General features: G+C 39.6%; 1 protein-coding gene across 1 annotated transcript in view; it reads left to right on the top strand.

Moving 5' to 3' along the window:
- Positions 1–22,500, top strand: part of LNPEP (leucyl and cystinyl aminopeptidase) — a 155,783-nt gene that overhangs the window by 64,609 nt on the left and 68,674 nt on the right. Inside the window, exons 3-7 of the mRNA XM_089679123.1 lie at positions 1,460–1,607; positions 9,934–10,065; positions 11,745–11,865; positions 17,499–17,653; positions 20,899–21,012. Coding sequence (XP_089535249.1) covers positions 1,460–1,607; positions 9,934–10,065; positions 11,745–11,865; positions 17,499–17,653; positions 20,899–21,012 — 670 coding nt within the window. The remainder of the gene's footprint in view (positions 1–1,459; positions 1,608–9,933; positions 10,066–11,744; positions 11,866–17,498; positions 17,654–20,898; positions 21,013–22,500) is intronic.

Here is a 22,500-nt window from a genome sequence, read left to right as displayed (position 1 = left end):
GTTTATAGCTGCAAAGGGTGGGCCAACTCAATATTTAATCCTATGGACTAAGACTGAGATACCATTAGAGTTCATGTGTCTGTAAAGCAGGCGTCCAATACTTTTGGCAATATATTGTATATCTAGTCTACAGCTGTGTTTATGTAAATTGTTTAAAAAAAAAAGTTAACAATATTACTAATGGTATACAGTATGTACATGTGGGCAGCCATAAATGCTTATTGAGTGTGTAATTTGTTCTTTTAGTGTTTCTCATTGCTGGCATGTTCCTCACCTCCAGCATAATCTATCAGTTTGCTCAGACAGATCAAAAAATCAATGCAGTGTATAGGTGGCCTATGTTAGGACACATTGATCCAGGATACTGTAAAAAAAAAAAAAAAAAAGGGAGAAAAAAAAAATATATGTGCTTGTGTGTATTATATGTGTGTGTATTATATTTATAATGTGTGTGTGTATATATGTAATATACAGGTGAAACTCGAAAAATTAGAATATCGTGCAAAAGTTCATTTATTTCATAAATGCAACTTAAATGGTGAAACTAATATATGAGAGACCCATTACATGCAAAGCAAGATAGTTCAAGCCGTGATTTGTCATAATTGTGATGATTATGGCTTACAGCTCATGAAAACCCCAAATCCACAATCTCAGAAAATTAGAATATTGTGAAAAGGTGCAATATTCTCGGCTCAAAGTGTCCCACTCTAATCGGCTAATTAAGCCATAACACCTGCAAAGGGGTCTCTGTCTGGTTCAGTAGTAATCACAATCATGGGAAAGACTGCTGACCTGACAGTTGTGCAGAAAACCATCATTGATACCCTCCATAAGGAGGGAAAGCCTCAAAAGGTAATTGCAAAAGAAGTTGGATGTTACCAAAGTGCTGTATCAAAGCACATTAATAGAAAGTTATGTGGAAGGGAAAAGTGTGGAAGAAAAAGGTGCACAAGCAGCAGGGATGACCGCAGCCTGGAGAGGATTGTCAGGAAAAAGCCATTCAAACGTTTTGGGGACTGAGTCTATCTCATATTTTAGTTTCACCTTTTTAAGTTACATTACTGAAATAAATGAACTTTTGCGCAATATTCTAATTTTTTGAGTTTCACGTGTGTGTGTGTGTGTGTGTGTGTGTGTGTATATATGAAAATATTGTAACAGAACAATATTTGCTCACTGAACATGTGTTGTAGTTACACTGACACTTTGAAAAATAATCAACAGTATGCTTGTGTACACATCACTAATTTCATTGTACATGTTGGTATAGCAGTAAAAGGAAGTATGAGCTCTTCGAGATGTTTTTTAGTCTAATAATGTCCTGTTAGAAAACAAACAGGCCTAATGCCTCTTGAATGTTAGCACTTCCAGTAATGTGACCTGTGCTACAATAGCTGTTATCAGACTAAACAGGGATATGGGAAGATGTTATGCTAATGTTTACTTTCATGTTTAGGAGCAAAAAGTGGCTTGCAGCGACACAGTTCGAGCCTCTCTCAGCAAGAACAGCTTTTCCATGCTTTGATGAACCAGCATTTAAATCTACATTCCAAGTGAAGATCAAAAGAACTGAAACTCATGTTGCTTTATCAAACATGCCCAAGGTAATCTTGTTTCTCTCTTGTCCTAGTGTTGGGGGCTTATAGGCTTTTAATGTTTTTAATCCCCTGGTGATTTTGATATTTAGAGTGGGTGGATTTAACGAAAAAACTTTTATCTATCACATAAAGACCTATATAACTTTGCATTACACTGTAAGTTTGGCTGACCAATTTAGAGAAGAAACTCTTTAGAGTTTTATTGGCGACTATCTTTGGATGCCAATGTCTAAACAATTCAAATATCTGCTCCCATGTGAACAATCTTCTTTCTTGGGATATCGTGGCTGAATAAGAAATAAAATGTTTTATTGCCATAATGCAACTGTAGACTTTTTATTGTGTACGTTGTGTAAACGTGGCCATATCCACTTTGCGATTTGATAAAATCACACATTGATCGAAGAATAAAATCGTTGATTAGGCACAACTTCCCTGTCTGTTCAATTTTAGAATGGATTTGATTCGCCAGGGCTGAAAACTGTCCACTGTGTTGCATTGATTAGATAGGGCTGAAATGTTTTGGTCAAGAATTTGATCTTAGGGCTTTCAATCTGATTATGAGATTTATATGGTGAAAACAAAGATGTGATCAATAACTTATGATTGTAACTTCTGACTCTAAATCCACTTCATATATGTGTCACGTCAAGTGAATGGGTTGTCGACTACAGCTCGTTTTTTTTTTTTTGTTTTTTTTTTCCCCTTATTTGGAGTGATCAATTGGAAAAGAAATTGATCTATTATCAAAGCTTATATGCCTACTATAAGACACCAAGATATAGTAAAACAAAAAATAGTAGAAAAGTTGAAAAATATTTTGAAGTGGGCAGTTATTAGCTTGTGCTATTTATTTACTAAATTGAATATATAGGAAATGTGTTATTTAAGAGCTTTTCAATCATAAAACATATTGCTATATATTCAATAGAGCCCTTAGCACAGATGTGACAACACGCGTATGACTACATTTCTGTATCCATATCATATAAAAAACAGATATTACCTACATGGAAAAATAAGATTATCATCCTATCAATTTATATTTAGTACACAAGTATACATTGATCAAAGTTATTTCTTTTGCTTTTTGTCCTTTTCCCTACCAGAGCCGTTTTTGCTTTTTTTTGGGGGGGACTTTTTTTTTTTTTTGGGGGGTTTTTTTCATGATTAAAAAATAATTTTCGGCCTGAAGATTGCATAAACCCCTAAAACATTTTATATATTTTTGGAAAACAGACACCATAGAGATTATAGTGGGAGTTTGAATTTTTTTTTATGCTACAAGATATTACCACAAAGGTCTAGGAAATGCTAAATTTCCTTTAATAATACATTATATACAATTATACACAATACAAGTTAACTTTAGGGCACACAAACGCAATAAATTATCCAATTGTTTGGTAAAATTTATGACGAGGTTGCACCGAGTAAATGGATACCTAACATGTAAAACCTTAAATTTGCAACACACATGAAATAGCAGGGTCCTCTGATTTCCTTTTGTACCAAGTTGTATTGGAACCTGTAATGTCTGCCTTCATTTTGTAAAGTGCTGCGCAAACAGTTGGCGCTATATAAATGCTGTATAATAATACCCTATATTTTCTACACTTTTTAAAAGTCCCCTACAGGTCTTCAGTTTAGCTTTACAGAGTATGCCTGGTGCTACAATTTATTTATCTAACTCTGGCTGCACAGCGATAAGTAACGTTGTATCGCAATCGATGTTTTCATGCGAAGGCGCACTCGGCACATGCATTTTTCGGTCTCAGACTTTTTTGGTGGGGGGGGATCTTTTTTTTTATGCATAGGTGTAACTTTAATTTTTTACTTGTGTTTTTTTTGTTTTTTCATCACATAGGGGACAAAAAGTGATGATTTTTTTGGTTACAGGTCAACTTTAATGAGACATCCAGGATGTCTCCCCTGTGCTTCACTAAATGTAATGCAATGCAGATCGCATTGCAATACATTCTTTCCTGGCCATGCTGCTTGGGGAAACTGCTATTGGAGGATGTGGAAGCAATCGGGTGCTGCTGGAGGCATCTGACAGGCAGGAGTCTGCTTGTCAGATGTACACACAAAGGAGTCTGCTTGTCAGATGCTGCAGTCAGCAGGAATGTGTGTAGAAAATCCCCTGCTGTCAGATCCATACAACATGCGGACATGGCAGCGAAAGGGTAAAAAAAAAAAGCCATGGACCTAGCATAAGCTAAATTTTTTTTTTTTTTTTTTTTTTTATATAATAATTTCATTGACCACTTCAATGCTGGACAATTTCACCCCCTTCCTGCCCAGGCCAATTTTCAGCTTTCAGCACTGTCACACTATTTGACAAATATTCAGTCATGTAACATATATCAGTATCCAAATGAAATGTTTATATTTTTTTGGACAGTTAAAGCTTTCTTTTCGTGGTATTTAAGTGTGTGTGTTTTTAATTTATCAGTCCTGATGTACAGTTGGCCTATCTCACTTCCTGAGGCTCTAAAATGCCAGGGCAGTACAAATGCCTTCTTTTTGGAAAGCAGACAGTCTGTGGTATTTAGTAAAAGGCATGGAAAGTTTTTTAAGTTGTAATAATTTTTTTTTTTTGGTGATAATTTTTTGGAACATAAATTACTGTCACCAGAGCAGTACCGCATTATTATATGACTGGTGTGGCAGTGATCAGGGATACTGACTGGTGACAGTATGTAAAAAGAAAAATATATTTTATTAATTTTTTTTACTGTGAATTGTGACACTACCAATCTGGGGAAGTGATCACACCATGATTGCTTATAACTGTAATGATCTCTTGTTTTATGAATGGCATCCATCCATTGGCATTGTACTATTGTGATAGCTGTGATTGAGCACAGCTATCACATGGTACAGATGCACTGTGATTGGCCCTGTCTGTACCATGTGATCACTGTGACCAAATTCCAGAGATCATCAGAATAGTACACAATGAATGGCTATGAATGAAACCCATTTATTGTGTCCAACTGTCATGTGATCGCTGTGATTGGTCATAGCAATCACATGGTACCAGGGCTGGACCAGTACAACAATTGGTCTTCTACTGTGTCCAGTGGACACAGTGGGTGACCAGTCGCGCTGCAGTGTGGACCCTAGTGTGCTCTTGCACAGCCATCATTGGTGTTGTGTTTTTTTGTTTTTTTTTGTTTTTTTTCATGCATGCTATGTAAAGTGTAAGACTTACAGATAGTCATGATCTCAAACAGAGATCACAGTACTGCCCTCTGCTTACCTTTTTTTCACCATAAAGTCAGTGCTACTTTATTCAGGCAGTATACAGTGTCTGTGTACTTCCTGGATTAGCATGTCATCCAGGGATGACAAAATTCTATATATCCTGGTATCTGCATAGTTGTCTGTGTTCCTGAAAGTGTGTACTCATGATGTCTCCTACAACTCGTCCCTCACTTCTTTTTCTTAGCTGCCATAAAGTTACAATGTACAGTCTGAGTGAGTGATGACTGAGGAAGTTTAGACTGCGGAAAGGCTTTCACCTGCCTTCAGCAGACCGATTACATCTCCTAGCCTACCTTTCTCAGGCAGACCATGAAAAACTGGGCCTAGGTACTATCCGTTAACTGGAGTCCTGTTTTAACCCCTTCCTACTGACTACACATGTGGCTTCACGTCCCATTTCCCAATCACCTGATTGCTGTGATAGCCTCTGATTGGCTGTTACATTGATCTGTCACTGTACGGCCCTCCCCTGTGTTTTTTTTGTTTTTTTATGTTTTTTGTTTTCTCTTTGCTAGAGGAGAAAAGTGTAAACAAAGAACAGCATGTATATATACAAGAAAAAAAGTCATGGTTAGGGTCAACGGTCAACTTATAATCATAAGTCAGGGGCAATATATTTTAGTTAAGATTAAAAAAAAAAAAAACATTTTTAGATTAGTATTAGTGTTAGGTGATTTACAGTTGCAAGAAAAAGTATGTGAACCCCTTGGGATTACGTGGAGTTTTGCATGAATTGGGCATAAAATGTGCTCTGAACGTCATCTAAGTCACAACAATAGAAGAACACAGTCTGCTGAACATAATACTACACAAACATTAGATGTTGCCATGGTTTAATTGCACATAACATGTAAACATTCATAGTGCAGGGAGGAAAATGTATGTGAGGCCCTAGCTTAATGACTTCTCCCAGAGCTAATTGGAGCCAGGAGTGAGCCAACCTTGACTCCAATCAGTGTGATGATATTGGATGTGTGAAACACACACCTGTTTTGGGTTTACTGGTTTCAAGAAGCACTGTCTGATGTGAACCATGCCTCGCAGAAAAGAGCTCTCAGAAGACCTACAATCAAGAATTGTTGACTTGCATGAAGCTGGAAAGGGTTACAAAAGTATCTCCAAAAGCCTTGATGTTCATGTGTCCATGGTAAGACAGACTGTCTACAAATGGAGAAAGTTTAGCACTGTTGCTACTCTCCCTAGGCGTGGTCGTCCTGTAAAAATGACTGCAAGAGCACAGCGCAGAATGCTGCATGAGATAAAAAAGAATCCCAGAGTGTCAGCTAAAGACCTACAGAAATCTCTGGCACATGCTAAGATTTTTGTTGACACATCTACAATAAGGAAAACATTAAACAAGAATGGAGTACATGGAAGGACACCACGGAGGAAGCCATTGCTGTCCAAAAAGAATATTGCAGCACGTTTGAAGTTTGCAAAAGAGCACCTGGATGTTCCAAAGCACTACTGGCAAAATATACTGTGGACAGATGAAACCAAGATTGAGTTGTTTGGGAAGAACACACAACACTATGTGTGGAGAAAAAAAGGCACAGCACACCAACATCAAAACCTCATCCCCACTGTAAAACATGGCGGAGGGAGCATCATGGTTTGGGGCTGCATTGCTGTCTCAGGGCCTGGACGGATTGTTGTCATTGATGGGAAAATGAATTCCAGAGTTTATCAAGACATTTTGCAGGAAAATGTACGACCATCTGTCCGCCAACTGAAGCTCTGCAGAGGATGGGTGATGCAACAGGACAATGACCCAAACATACAAGTAATTCAACAAAACAATGGCTGCAACAGTACAGAATACGCCTTCTGGAGTGGCCCAGTCAGAGTCCTGACCTCAACCCGATTGAAATGCTGTGGCATGACCTTAAGAGAGCGATTCACACCAGACATCCCAAGAATATTGCTACACTGAAACAGTTTTGTGAAGAGGAGTGGTCCAAAATTACTCCAGATCGTTGTGCAGGTCTGATCTGCAACAACAGGAAATGTTTGGTTGAGGTTATTGCTGCCAAAGGAGGGTCAACCAGTTAAGTCCAAAGGTTCACATACTTTTTCCTCCCTGCACTGTGAATGTTTACATGTTATGTGCAATTAAACCATGGCAACATCTAATGTTTGTGTAGTATTATGTTCAGCAGACTGTGTTCTTCTATTGTTGTGACTTAGATGACGTCCAGAGCACATTTTATGCCCAATTCATGCAAAACTCCATGTAATCCCAAGGGGTTCACATACTTTTTCTTGCAACTGTAAGTAGGCTTGACACTTAGACAACATGTAGCCCCTTAATGATTTATTCCAGTCACTTGTGTCCACTAGTATATTTTAGTTCGACATGCCTGCTTTACAAACTTCCCACTATTATGTTTTGAGAGTAACGATTTATTTTATGTTGGTTTTTTTTTTTTATATTCAGATGCTTCTTATCAGGAAATCTGCTCATTACGTGCCTGTAAGTCAGTGATGAGGACAATTGACAGATAACTAGAACATGAGACAAACCAATTCTAACCAGGAATGATAATGTTAGTCCCTTGAGGTCCATTTGCATTAAAATTGGCCGTGTAATTCCTAACGATTTTCTTAAACAGTAATTGAGTGGAGTAATGCTTAACAGTGCGATTTATATAGAGTATTAAGGCTAAGTATAGTTAATGTTTTTAATGGTTTAATCAAAAGTGAAATTTCATTTTCGCAGCATGTTGGAGAATTAGTGGTTGTAATGGCTGAAGGTTGTTGGGTTTTTTTTTTTTTTTTGTTTGGTTTTTTTTTTACCCTCATGCATTCTATGCATGAAGGTGAAAAACCTTCTTTGTGCAGCCGTTCCCCCAGCCCCCTCAATACTAACCTGAGCCTCATTGCGATCCAGCTCTATAGGCTAGACAATGGCACCCTGACTGTCATTCGGTATCGGGATGAAATCCTAGACCCATTGTCAGACCCTACGCTGGTGCAGTGCGTCCTGGGTTCCTCCTGGTGCATGACATTCCTGGCCTCAAGTGGTGAGAGCATGCAGGCAGTTTCTGGAGGATGAAGTAATTGATACCGTTGAATGACCCCCACACTCACCTGACCTAAATTCAATAGAACACCTCTGGGCTATCATGTTTGGTCCATCCGACGCTGCCAGGTTGCACCTTAGACTGTCCAGGAGCTCAGTGATGCCCTGGTCCAGATCTGAGAGGAAATACCCCAGGACACCATCCGTCTCATTAGGAGCATGCCCAACGTTGTCAGCCATACATACAAGCATGTGGAGGCCATACAAACTATGGCATACCATTTTGAATTGCTGCAATGAAGTTTCAGCAAAATGGACTAGCCTACTGCATCTTTTTTCACTTTGATTTTCAGAGTGTCTTTGAATTCAGTCCTCTGTAGGTTGATAATTTTCATTTCCATCACACGCTGGGGCATCCTTACATTCCTAACACATTACCCAGTCCATATCAGTATAGATAGCCAGCATGAGATGTTTCCCCATTGAGATCTGATGTGTTTTCAAAGTGTTCCTTTAATTTTTGTGAGCAATGTATATCTGTATGTCAATTTTAAACATATTGACGTTATTTATTTTTACTCTGTATCTGAAAGACTGTTGGTTTGGTTTTTTTTTTATTCAACTGTGACCATGTGACAGTTGTACCTTAATTAGGAAAAAGGTACTTAGATGTTGTTTTTTTAATTAAAATATTTATAGAGCCATAATCTACATACAGAAGAGAAGGGATACTGTAAATTAAGCAATGTGTTTTTTAGTATCACCTTAAAGCTGGACCCTAGGCACAACATTTTCATTGAAATATATTATTCAATATCCGCAATGCATTTAAATCCATGTTGGATTTATTAAATGCCTTTGGAATCCCAGATGTTTTGTAAAAATAATAGTGCCATGATCACTGTGCTGTACATAGTCTGTGCACAGCTGTGGGAGGGATTCAGCAGGCTTCACCCACTACAGGCTGCCTGCAGAAAATTTCAGGGGAGGTGGAGATGAGACCAGTCACCCTGCATAAGGAGAGAGCAGCGGTAATGGGTCTTTATTACAGGAAGTTCCTGCACAGAGGCAACTTTTCACACTGCATTACTGCTCGGATCAGAAAGAAATACACAAAGTGCACTAAAATTTAAGCAAAAATACACGTGACTTTCTATTTAGGAAATGTTTGCTTATCCCAGAGTTCTGCTTTAAAATGATTCTGCGGCCTGGACAATCAAGCTTGTGCATATTTTCAGCAAGCGTTTTAAAACAATCCCTCACTAACCTGTGTAGATGCAGGTACTGCAGAGAAATTCAAACCTAAATTTCACTGCAGGCACATTGGAACTGTCCTTTAAATAAGTCAGCTTAGTTCAGCTCCCTGCGCGTCCTCCTAGGCCAGGCTTTCTCAACCTTTTCAACACTTGGGAACTTTTAAAATAACTTTCCATGCTCAGCATACCCCTGCTAAAAATGACTATATTTACAACTCACGATACAGTAGTGTGATGCTCAGTGGGAGGAATGTTCCTTACACTTGTGATCGTTAAGAAGAATTACCCCCCTTACAAATAAAAGATCATTGATGTCAGTGGAAACTGGAGAGGTATTAATTGCTCAAGGAACCCCTTAGCAATCTTTTGGAGGAACCCTAGGATTCCATTGAACTCTTGAGGAACCCTGTTCTAAGCAATGATTTGGAGGCACTCTAATCTGTAATGTAGACATGGAGCGAGTGCTCTGGACGGTGGGAGCAGTGATCTATGCTGCTTGAGGGAACAAATGGCTACAGGATAACTACAGTGAATGGGAATACTTTAAAAAAATAAATAAACAAGGTGGGAAGGTGAGTTTGGAACTATGGCAAGGAGAAACATTTTTTTTTTAATTAAACCGTTCCACTTTCCCTGTAATGCAGACTGGTACTGCAATTGCTGTTCAAATTTAGACCACTGTCTTGCCAACATAGCCATGTTCGGGATGTATCAGTTCTTTTACTAAGCATTGTTTCTTCAAATCTACACCTGTCAGACAAGGTAACCAATTGTTTCTTTGCAGACCAGCACAACCACACTTCAAAATGGGCTGCTTCTTGATGAATTTGCAACCAGTGTGAAAATGAGCACCTACCTGGTCGCTTTCATTGTGTCCGACATGAAGAATTCATCTATCGTTACAAATGGAACTCTTGTAAGTAATGGTTACCCCAGGTCCACTGTGTTAAACCAGTACTACTTAAGATATATGGTACACAATAGTATAATTTGAGCGAAAGGTGGTGTTTTTTTGGGGTGGGGGGAGAGGGGGTTGCAGTAGAGTTAGTTTAGGACCTCTGTCATGATTAATTGCTCAGGCTTTTACAGTTTGGTGGGTGAGCTTTAAGATTGACAAAGTTCTTAATAAAGTATATTCAACTAATTGGGAAATGTTTTCTTTATTTAAATTTTTTTTAACTTGTAAGGCTTGTTTAAAGTAGAACTAAAGGGAAAACTTTTTTTCCTTTTGGATAGTGTAAGGAAGGGAACCGCCTTTCCATGATGGGAGATTTCCCTTCAATTCCTGTCCCATAGTCAAAACAGGAAAGCAGAAGGAATCCCTGGTTGTTACTAGGGTCACCAAAACAAGTGTCCCCATTGGAGGATTTCCCATCATTCTTGTTTTGAGGACTTTATTTGCCTGGTTTGCTGGTATTACCAAGAGTGAAAGCCAAAGAGAGATGGTGAATCTCCCTAAAGCCAGCCATAGATGGATCAAAATTTTGCCTATTCAGCAGGAACCAGCCAAATTGTGATCCATCTATGGGCAGGCTGGATGTACTTAAGTCGATCTATCAATCAACTTCATTACTACCAGCCTGTCTGGGTTCCTTTTTGTGCAATAGACGCTATCAGTGATTATTGTATTCTGCCAGTGAAGGCTCCCCACCAACAGAACACAATAGCCCCGCGGGAGGGATTCCCCCATCAACAATGACTGTGTTGATGGGGGAATCCAGCAATTCTTTCCTTCAACCTGTGGTTGAAGAAAAGTGATTTGCATAGTGTATGGATAGCATAACAGGAGTGCAGACAGCAATAAAACCCTGTCAGGTGTTCTAATTCCTCTCCACTCTATCTAAAACAAAAAAAAAGAGAAAAAAATAAAGTTTTTTTGCCTTTTTGGTTACTTTACCCGATGTAATATGCAGATGAAAGTTCACAACTTTAGATTTACATATGAATGGAATGGTAAATACAGTGTAATATTAGATTGTTATTCTATATTATTCAATACTCGCAGAAAATCTGCAAGTGTCATTTTAAGCTCACTACACAATTTTAAAAATGATTGTACAATCTCTTTTAGATTTGTGTAGTGCAAAGTCCTACCTGAATTGATACAAATTGAATACGTATCTCAAACTTGGTATACTGCAAACGGTACTGTAAAGCAGGAATCTACAAGGCCCTGAAAGCACCTCCTTGATTTTATCAGATTTCATCCTGAATTTAGAAGCCCTTCTGCTCACTTCCTTTTACATGTGCTAATTTTCAGTCCATTAATGTGATTCATTGCCTTACGTACCAAAAGTAATATGTGGAAATCCTACTCTCTGTGCTGCTTCTTTGAACCTCTAGTCTTTTCAGGAAAGCATTAACAGTGGACAGCGTAGTCTCCGGTCAGTCTGTTAGCTTGGAGAAGGGAGGGGAAGGAGGAGGCCAGAGTAGGGGAGTTATTTTTATCCTAGACTATGGGGCTGTGTGTTTCTATTGATGCACACAGTGTATGGAGACCAAGGTATTGTACCTGTTTGAACTATCAGACAAGAGTCACATACATGGGTCTACCTAGCTGAAATGTCCAATGTTTTCTTGTCTGTTTATAAACAGGTATCTGTCTATGCCGTACCACAAAAGGTCGACCAGGCACAGTACGCTCTGAAAGCAACAGCGAAACTGCTGGAGTTTTATACACAATATTTTGGAATTCCCTATTCAATCTCAAAATTAGGTTTGTATTGTTTCCTGCAAATATATTTCTTTTACATATGTTTACTAAGGAATAAATCACAGTACCGTTGTTCGCAATAAAGTAAATTAAGTTGACGAGCATGTATACAGGTAGAGTCACTAGCATACAAATATAGCAACAAGGCTAGCAATGATAACAAATGCCCAATCCTGGGTATATTAGATGAGGGCCCCTTTTTAGGCTCAACAGCACAACGTTTAAAATACAGTGGGGCAAAAAAGTATTTAGTCAGCCACCAATTGTGCAAGTTCTCCCACTTAAAAAGATGAGAGAGGCCTGTAATTGGCATCATAGGTAGACCTCAACTATGAGAGACAAAATGAGAAAGACAATCACATTGGCTGATTCGGAAAGAATTTATTTGCAAATTATGGTGGAAAAATAAGTATTTGGTCAATATCAAAAGTTCATCTCAATACTTTGTTATATATCCTTTGTTGGCAATGACAGAGGTCAAACGTTTCCTGTAAGTCTTCACAAGGTTGGCACACTCTGTTGATGGTATGTTGGCCCATTCCTCCATGCAGATCTCCTCCTAGAGCAGTGATGTTTTGGGGCTGTCGCTGGGCAACACGGACTTTCAACTCCCTCCAAAGGTTTTCTATGGGGTTGAGATCTGGAGACTGGCTAAGCCACTCCAGGACCTTGAAATGCTTCTTACTAAGCCACTCCTTTGTTGCCCGGGCGGTATGTTTGGGATCATTGTCATGTTGGAAGACCCAGCCACGTTTCATCTTCAATGCCCTTGCTGATGGAAGGAGGTTTGCACTCAAAATCTCACGATACATGGCCCCAATCATTCTGTCCTGCACATGGATCAGTCGTCCTGGTCCCTTTGCGGAGAAACAGCCCCAAAGCATGATGTTGCTACCCCCATGCTTCACAGTAGGTATGGTGTTCTTTGGATGCAACTCAGCATTCTCTCTCCTCCAAACACGACGTGTTGTGTTTCTACCAAACAGTTCTATTTTGGCTTCATCTGACCATATGACATTCTCCCAATCCTCTTCTGGATCATCCAAATGCTCTCTAGCAAACTTCAGATGTTCCCGGACATGTACTGGATTAAGCAGGGGGACACGTCTGGCACTGCAGGATCTGAGTCCCTGGCGGCGTAGTGTGTTACTGATGGTAGCCTTTGTTACGTTGGTCCCAGCTCTCTGCAGGTCATTCACTAGGTCCCCCCGTGTGGTCCTAGGATTTTTTCTCACCGTTCTTGTGATCATTTTGACCCCACGGGGTGAGATCTTGTGTGAAGCCCCAGATCGAGGGAGATTATCAGTGGTCTTGTATGTCTTCCATTTTCTAATTATTGCTCCCACAGTTGATTTGTTCACACCAAGCTGCTTGCCTATTGCAGATTCAGTCTTCCCAGCCTGGTGCAGGTCTACAATTTTATTTCTGGTGTCCTTTGACAGCTCTTTAGTCTTCGCCATAGTGGAGTTTGGAGTGTGACTGTTTAAGGTTTTGGACAGGTGTCTTTTATACTGATAACAAGTTCAAACAGGTGCCATTGATACAGGTAATGAGTGCAGGACAGAGGAGCCTCTTACAGAAGAAGGCACAGGTCTGTGAGAGCCAGAAATTTTGCTTGTTTGTAGGTGACCAAATACTTATTTTCCACCATAATTACATTTTACACATGTGTGTATATCAGAGTAGGCCTATGGTGTGGAAAGTTATTAGAATGCTTTGTATGAAGAACTATCAATGGAGTGCAGAAAAAGAAACTTAAGTTGCTGAACTCCTGTTTAATTTAACCACAAGTGCCAATAAGGTGAATAAGGCAGGAATGTAAAAAAGGCCAAATAATGCTGTGCTTTGGTGCAGTCCTAGGAAAAGGACCATAAGGATATTATGGTAAATATGGAACTCCTTGTTTCTCCTGCAATAACAAATAGCATTTCCATACATCAGACATTTTTACCCTGATTTCTCAGCCTCTCCGTGTGCTCTGCCTTTATCCCACTATAAACACCAGGGAGAAATTGTTTAGATGTGAATTTCTGATTAGGAATCCTCAGAGATGCCTTCAACGCCCAGTAACCCTGCAAGCCAAATGTGTTTGTTTGTTTTAATACTGTAATTCATTTGCATCATATTTGCATTACATTTAATTTAGTTCACATTAAGCAGTTGTCTTATAATCACATCCCTTGATTAGTTCCTTGTTCACAATGATGCCACCGAGCCTTTCCCCACTCTGAGAACATTGAAAACGTTCTTCACTTGATTGCGCAGCGTTTAATGATGTGTTTCCCAATATGAAGATGTACGTGAGATCTAGGAGATGTAGGCTTGATGAGCAGAGATAATCAGCAGATGTTTATCAGATTTTGCTGTCATCTGTTTGACGTTGCAAATCATTCTGTTGCGCACAGGGGAAAAAATATAGGTGGGTCTTTTTCATTGGAGCCGTGAAATCTGAATGCCATTTCTGTATATGCCACTTTGAGAGTCTGTCACATATTTGAAGCATCGAATGGTTCACTGGTTTAAAGAGACCCCGTCACCAACTTAATTAAAAAAAAAGTTGCTGATGAAAAACCAAATCAGTTGCAGCATTTTTTCTTTCCATGGGCAATTTATTCACTCTCATATACATTTGAATTGGCTGTGGATTTCAATCACTCCAGGTAGATTCCCTGGTATAGTCACAGTTTCCGATCACTACTTCCAGTCATGGGCCTCTCCTCTTCTGTGGGTGTCTAGTTTAATGTCTGTACAATTAAAGATCTTTGGTCAGCCTAAAATGGGAAAGGGATCAGCAGAAGTGCCCATTGGTACAGGATTGGATTGATTGGAAACTATTTCTGTATTAAAGCCAAACTTCACTATATAAGTGAAGTCCTGCTGGTTGGCTCCCTCCCGCCAGCTTGCAATTGAGCTAAATGATTTTTTTTTTGGGGGGGGGGGGGGGGAGCAGGGGAGTACTAATTTTTATCAGTATCAGCTCCCACTTCTGCAACTTTCGCCTTGACAAGGATGAAATGGAGGCTGCTGTACCTTTCCAAAACTGCCGCACAAGCTTTCCCATGCACAATCTGCAATCATTTTGGGCTGGCTCCCATATCTAAGATAGCAACGTTTGGGACCCGCAGAGGTAAGAAGAGCTGTCTGCGGGAAGACAGATGGACCCCAGGAACTGCTAAGTACCTGAGTTTTAAAAGTCAGCAGCTATGGTATTACTATTTGCTGATTTAACAAAAAGTTAAGTTCCTCTTTCAAGTAAATGTTTATTTGGCACAAACTATATATAGAACACCATAAACACGTGTCAATGAGATGGCCACTTCCTTACGATGGTGCATGAGACATTGCTACAAGATCACCCCTCAACTCTGAGTTCTATAGACTTATTGTACAGTGATCAGAATGCAGAACCACCTAGTATATTCTAACACACAAAATGTATTTGTGAATGTTGATCGTTTTAAAATCTATCCTACATGGGAACATGGGACAATAATATTAGGACAGAAGGCCCAGCAGTGTGCGGTAATAATGGTTGTGAGAGATGACACAATACTGTCAGTCTAACACAGGAATTTGCTATCATAAACATAGAAATGAACTCATCATTGTGCTTTGTCTAGTCCAATTTAACCAGCTTGACTGTAAAGTATGGTTCTCCTGGATATAATATGTATCATGAGATTTCACTTGTTTCCAAATTTACACTCTTGTTGCATTTTAGAAAGGGTCTTACTTTCTGAAGTATTGGAGCTTTGCAACTATGGAGTCTTTCTGCCAATTCCCTTCTGCACAATCCCATATACTGTATGTGACTAGATCATTACCCAGTGCCTTACAGTATCATTCACCATATATATGATTTACATTTATAAGATTAAACTAGATTGTTGGATATTACAGAAAGTGTCTGTATAACTTGGGGCACAGTTTTTAATTGTGCGTCTGCATAAAAAAAAAAAATAATAAAAAAAAAAAAATATATATATATATATATATACACATATATATACACGCACACACTATTTTGCCAAAAGTATTGGGACGCCTGCCTTTACAATCACATGAACTGTAATGGCATCCCAGTCTTAGTCCATAGGGTTCAATACTGGGTTGGCCCACCCTTTGCAGCTATAACAGCGTCAACTCTTCTGGGAAGGCCGTCCACAAGGTATAGGAGTGTGTCTATGGGAATGTTTGACCATCCTTCCAGTAGCACATTTGTGAGGTCAGGCACTGATGTTGGACGAGAAGGTCTGGCTCCCAGTCTCCACTCTAATTCATCCCAAAGGTGTTCTATTGCATTAAGGTCAGGACTCTGTGCAGGCCAGTCAAGTTCCTCCACCCCAAACTCAATCATCCTTGTCTTTTATAGACCTTGCTTTGTGCACTGGTGCGCAGTCATGTTACAACAGGAAGGGGACATCCCCAAACTGTTCTCATAAAGTTTGGAGCATGAAATTGTCCAAAATGTCTTGGTATGCTGATGTCTTAAGAGTTCCTTTCACTAGAACAAAGGGGCCAAGCCCAACCCCTGAAACACAACCCCACACCATAATCCTCTCTCCACCAAAATTTAGACTTGGCACAATGTAGTCAGGCAAGTACTGTTCTTCTAACAATGCCAAACCCAGACACGTCCATCAGATTGGCAGACAGAAGCATGGTGCGTCACTCTAGAGAACACGTCTCCACTGCTCTAGATTTCAGTGGCGGCATGCTTTACACCACTTCATCTGCTGCTTTGCATTGCAGTTGGTGATGTAAGGCTTGAATGCAGCTGCTCAGCCATGGAAACCCATTCCATGGAGCTCTTCGCACTCTTGTGCTAATCTGAAGGCCTCACAAAGTTTGGAGGTCTTTAGCTATTGACTCTGCAGACAGTTGGCGACTTCTGCGCACTTCAGCATGCGCTGACCCCTCTATCATTTTACGTGGCCTACCACTTTGTGACTGAGTTGCTGTTGTTCCCACTTTGTTATAATACCACTAACCGTTTACCGTTGAATATTTAGTAGCATGGAAATTTCACAGATGGACTTATTGCACAGGTGGCAACCTATCACGGTACCACGCTTGAATTCACTGAGCTCCTGAGAGCGACCCATTCTTTCACAAATGTTTGTAGAAGCAGTCTGCATGCCTGGGTGCTTGATTTTATACACCTGTGCCCATGGAGGTGATTGGAACACCTGAATCCAATGATTTGGAGAGGTCAACTGTTAGTGGTATTATAACAAAGTGGAAGCAACTGGGAACAGCAGAAACTCAGCCACGAAGTGGTAGGCCACATAAAATGACAGAGCGAAGTCCGCACGTGCTGAAGTGCGCAGAAGTCGACAACTGTCTTCAGAGTCAATAGCTAAAGACCTCCAAACTTTTGTGTGGCTCTCAGATTAACACAAGTAGAAGCTAATGCAGGCTTGACCCACCATTAGCACACACTTTGTCCTTGATGACTGACTTATAGATGGACCTTGTTTGAAGTCACCTTTGTAAAAATATATGTTAAATTTGTAACAGACACAGTTTAGTACAGGACTTAATCCTCATGTACTTGCCAACTGAATATGCGTTAATTGCCCACATTCATATACACTGGTATTTATGATATATTTGTAATTATTCTTTATTTCTAGATCTTATAGCTATTCCTGACATCCAGGCAGGAGCAATGGAAAATTGGGGTCTCCTCACCTTCCGGGAGACCACCCTGCTTTACAAGGAGAACTCCTCTTCACTGATGGATAAACAGCTCATCACCATTGTCATTGCCCATGAGTTGGCACATCAGGTAAACCTATAATTTGGTAAACAAATGTACAAGGCCCAGTATTCCCAAATCAAGTATCCTTACAATTTATAGGCAATTGTAAATCATGTAATCCTGCAATTTTCTGCAGTATGAAGAGTTATTGTAGCCATAAATGAACCAGTGATCAGGTTAAGCATGACTGGGCTGTTACAGACCTATATAGAAATGTGCTGTGCACGAATTGCTTTCCTTGCTGGGTTATGCAGCAGTTCACTGCACTCCCGACAACCCTATTGAAGGATAGACCTCTTTCTAACTTTTTTTTTTTTGTTTGGCAGATAGCTGTTGATCTGAGAACAACCTAACAAAAGATTGTGTTACCAGTTAAAACAGTTTTATGGGGCTAAACAAGTGCTTCTCCACCATAGTCCTCAAGTACTCACAACAGATCATATTTTGAAAATTTCCCTTAGAAAAATAGCTGTGATAAATGCCAAACCATCCAAATTGATTTAAATAATGTCTGCAAGGCGAAGGAACTCCTGAAAACATGACCTGTTGGGTGTACTTGAGGACTAAGGACAGAAATGAAATCTGATCATGAATTTATTTTCTGTGGTAAAACTAAGCAAGTGTTCTGATTACCTGATATTATTTTCTTTAGTAGATGGGACTCACATTTAAAGCCCAGTTGGGTTCACAGAAATAGATATTTAGTCAGATAATTATTGTGCTAACAGCCTCTATTTTCTACTGTTACGACAGTTGTGTATGGAGTCTAAATATTGCTGTGCATTCCAATATGCGCCAGAGTTAGTCCTAATGCACTCCATGACAGAACTGATTTGACGTATTCCATTTCTGTGTGAAAACATGTGATGAAGCGTGTGTCTGTGTGTTTACTCATGGCATCATAGAGCACTGGAGTGGGATAGCAGGTTTTCAAATGAATTTCCAATTTAAAAATCGGTTTAAAAATTCATAACATATTGCAATACAAGACCAGATTATATAACCCGCAACTGTGTTTTTTTTTTTTTTTGTAATGAAGAAATCATACTTTTATCATATGAAATTATTTCATAGTATATGGCCAAAAGAGATGTGTGTGTGTGTGTGTGTGTGTGTATAGAGAGAGAGAGATATAGATAGAGATATATATATATATATATATATATATATCTCTATCTACAATGTTTTGAATATCCAAATCTATAGCTGTTTCAAAATTTATAGGTGCGCATATATATTATTGCGGTGTTTTTTCATAACATATACAGTATTTAAAAAAATAAATAAATATTTAAAGGCGTGAAACAAATAAAGCATTGACTTCATACAATTTGCAAAGTGATCCTTCCAAATAAGTACAATACAGTCTCAAAAGGCTTCCAGCTGAAGTTGTAACAGTGAATACATAAAATACAACAGCTGGTATAAATATACATTTGCAGGTATTAGCAACTTACCAAGATAGCATTAGAAAGGCTGGCTACTCATAGAGCAGAAATCCACTGGGTTCCCGAAAAGGTCTACTATATAGGAACTGGATCACATAAGGCAGGGGTGTCAAACTCCATTTCATTTGAAAGGACTGGTTCTATCTGTAAGACTAGATGTCCAGAGCACCCTGTCCCCTTCACATCAGATGTCAAGAGCCGAACTATCAGAAATCAAGAGTCCCTTACCCTCCCTTACATCCCAGTGCACCCCCCCCCCCCCCCTTCTTACCCTGTGCTGCTGCAGGGAAGAATCTGGGGGCAGAGCTGGGAAGCAGAAAGTGCAAATGAAAAAACAAGGGTAGCGCAATAAAACCTTTTATTTGGCTGATATAACACACAACATAAAATGCACTCACATGATCAATAGATAAATCATTCCTTTAACATATCCACTATGATGTCCATCCTAAGAGCTACTCCTGCCATAATAAATACGATCCTCTGATGTCCAGCTGAAGATGAAGAACACTGCCAGGAGCTCTGTGTGTAACAGCAACCTGCTGTGCAGGATAGGAGCCCAGGGAGAAAGGGAACTGGTAGAGCCACTCACCTCCAGCCACCCCGGCAGCAGACAAGTATCAAGCGCCTGTTTAAAGGGAGGGAGAGAGACCAATCAGGATGGACTCTGTATGACAGAAAGCTAAGAATAGTCTGGTCACGTGACACATATTGGAGGCATATCCTCCTTTCTCAAACATGCTACCGAGTTCACCTTCCCCTTATAGCAACCCTCCTCCACCTCAAATTAACCCTTACAGCGGACATTGTATACAAAAGGGAGAAGGGAGCCATACATCAGATGTGTTACACTCTCAGCTCCCAGGCAGATGTATACACATTACGTTCCATACACAGACCAATCTAGATCTGTTGACACAAAAACGTGTCATTATTTTGTTTCCTGCCATTATTGTTTATAGCTGATCTTTGAGTCTTTATCTGCACGGGCTACACCTGTATGCACAGGGGGATTATATTGGATTTTGTTCAAGCAGAAAGTGCAGCATCTGGAGGAGGACCAGAGGAGGGATGGAGGCTGCTGAATGGTAAGACCAGGGGAAGCAGGGGTGCTGCGGCTGCACAGAGAAGCACAAGATCTGTAGAAGTTCTGTCCTCTCGACTGTTGAGCCGAAGTGAGGGCAGAACAGGGGGTGCTGCAGGAGGGGAGCGAGGGCCACATGAAATGGCCTGGAGGGCCAGATGGGGGCCATGGGCCTTGTTTGACACTTGTTACGTAAAGTATCATAGCGTGAATATTAGGAGTATGTACAAGTCAACTGTAACAGATCCGGACTGCACACAGATTTTTATCTATTTGGGGGGAGAGGGAGGGAGGGAGTCGGGGATGAGGAAATGGATCATAGAAGGGGGGAAAATGAGAGGGAAAAAATGGGGGGGGCAGGGAAGGTGGGGACAAGAAGCGAAGGGGCATACCACTAAGGGAGCAGAAGAGGTGAATGTGAGTCAGACTTGAGCTATGTAGTTCACCATTTTTATTTATCTATTTTGTACTTTTCCAAAGGCTTGTTCTTTCAGACCTTTTGTCACGCAAATATTTGGTTGAAATATAGAGATTTGCAGATGGTCTCTTTACACTTGTTAAGATAACTGACTTGTATCAGGAGAATGAGCAGTAAAGCAAAAACATGGAAAGGTACCAGCTAAGCATAGGAACAAGGATGTGGTGTTTTGTTTGTTTTAATGAACATATATTGATGAGCATACTTTGATTCAGCTGATGTCTGTTATTAAATGTTCTGTTATATCTCTTGTGTTTTACAGTGGTTTGGGAACCTAGTCACCATGGAGTGGTGGAATGATCTGTGGCTGAATGAAGGATTTGCAACTTTCATGGAGTACTTTGCTCTGCAGTCAAATTTCCCAGAGTTGAATGCTGTAAGTAAAGTTACAGTAAATTGCTGTATGTGGCTGAATCTGTTCACTGTATGAATATTCTGTTTAGATGTACAGGTTAATTGAACTGTTATGATGCATTTCAAATATTCTGCTTACTTAAAATATAACTAAACTAGAAGCAGAAACATTTTGTCAAGGATATAATACTGATGAAAATGGTGTTCCTTCCTTCTGTTAGGGGATGTCTATTTATACATTTGTATTTGTTTATTTTAAATTGCAGGGAAAAAAAAAAAAGCAAAATTATAATTTTGCAGGGAAAGTTTGTTTTCTTTTTGTTTTGTTTTTTTGACCAGTATAAGTAAAACAAAATTAAAATTCACTGATAGTTTTATGATGGTAAAACCTGAAATATTCCTAGGGTGTGAATGTGTGTGTGTTTTATTTTGTTTTGTTTTTTTCCCCTCGGTCACTGTACAAGACTGATATGCTATCCATACTTTTTGTATTGATTGGTTTTTATCAGATTAAAAACCGTTCATTTAGGAAGACCTGAGAAATATGCATCTTTATGAGTAATACCACCAAAATGTGGTTATTTTTGCTTTTTGTTCAGAAATATAGTAACCTAGCCATAGGACAGGAAGCTATGCTTTGAGGTGCAGTGTGAGGAGTGAAGTTTAGATTAGACAACTTTCACTATAGTTTAAACACACGTTTTATTTATTCACACTGTTTTCAACTCCAGGTATGCCAAATTGAGTGGGATAACAAAATAATTGGCCGGTATTAAATTATATTAAAACTTCTGTTTTTTGCTTTCTGCAAACTAAAGGCAGAACTTTTTTTTTTTGCCATTTTAGATAGAGTAAGGGAGGGTTATAACCCCTGTCAGTTTTTTGTCCTCTGTGTCTCATTGGGTAGATTTCCTTCACTTCCTGTCCCATAGCCAAAACAAGAAGTGACAGGAAATCCCTACAAAGTGAAAGAATCCTGGGGTGACCAGAGTCACCAGGACTAGTGTCCCCATTGGATGATTTCCCCTCTATTCCTTTTCTAATGTACCCAAAATTTGGTATTTTCTTTTACTTTCACTTTTCATAAGGATAAATAGGATAAATCTACTTAACGGGGGCTCAGACAGCAATAAAAAAAACTCAAAAAAACTATCCAAAACTCAAAAAATGTTTTCCCTTTACTGACACTTGTCGCTGTGCCAAGACCCCTGGTTTCCTGTTTCAGATTGGCTCCTTTCACTTGCAGCATCCTATGGAGCCAACAGAAAGACACAGCCTGTAGCCTAGCATGGCAAAGCACTTCCCTGTGTTATAATCCTCCTTAAGATGTCAAATTTGGGGGTGTGGGGGGGGGGTGGGGTGGGGAGGGGGGGTTAGTTTAGCAAGTGCTGGGATAGGAAGTTTAACAAGAAGTTTACTGGATAATGTTTGTTTACTTATTTTGTGCTATATACTTTGTACTTAGAGTGTTTTGTTTAGTTTTCGATACAGTGTAGAGAGACTAGAACAC

This window comes from Staurois parvus, unplaced genomic scaffold (assembly GCF_062004578.1).
Source record: "Staurois parvus isolate SC_StPar_1 unplaced genomic scaffold, SC_StPar_1.0 ptg000218l, whole genome shotgun sequence".
Classification (NCBI taxonomy): Eukaryota; Metazoa; Chordata; class Amphibia; order Anura; family Ranidae; genus Staurois; species Staurois parvus.
This window is presented reverse-complemented; position numbering and strand designations above follow the sequence as displayed.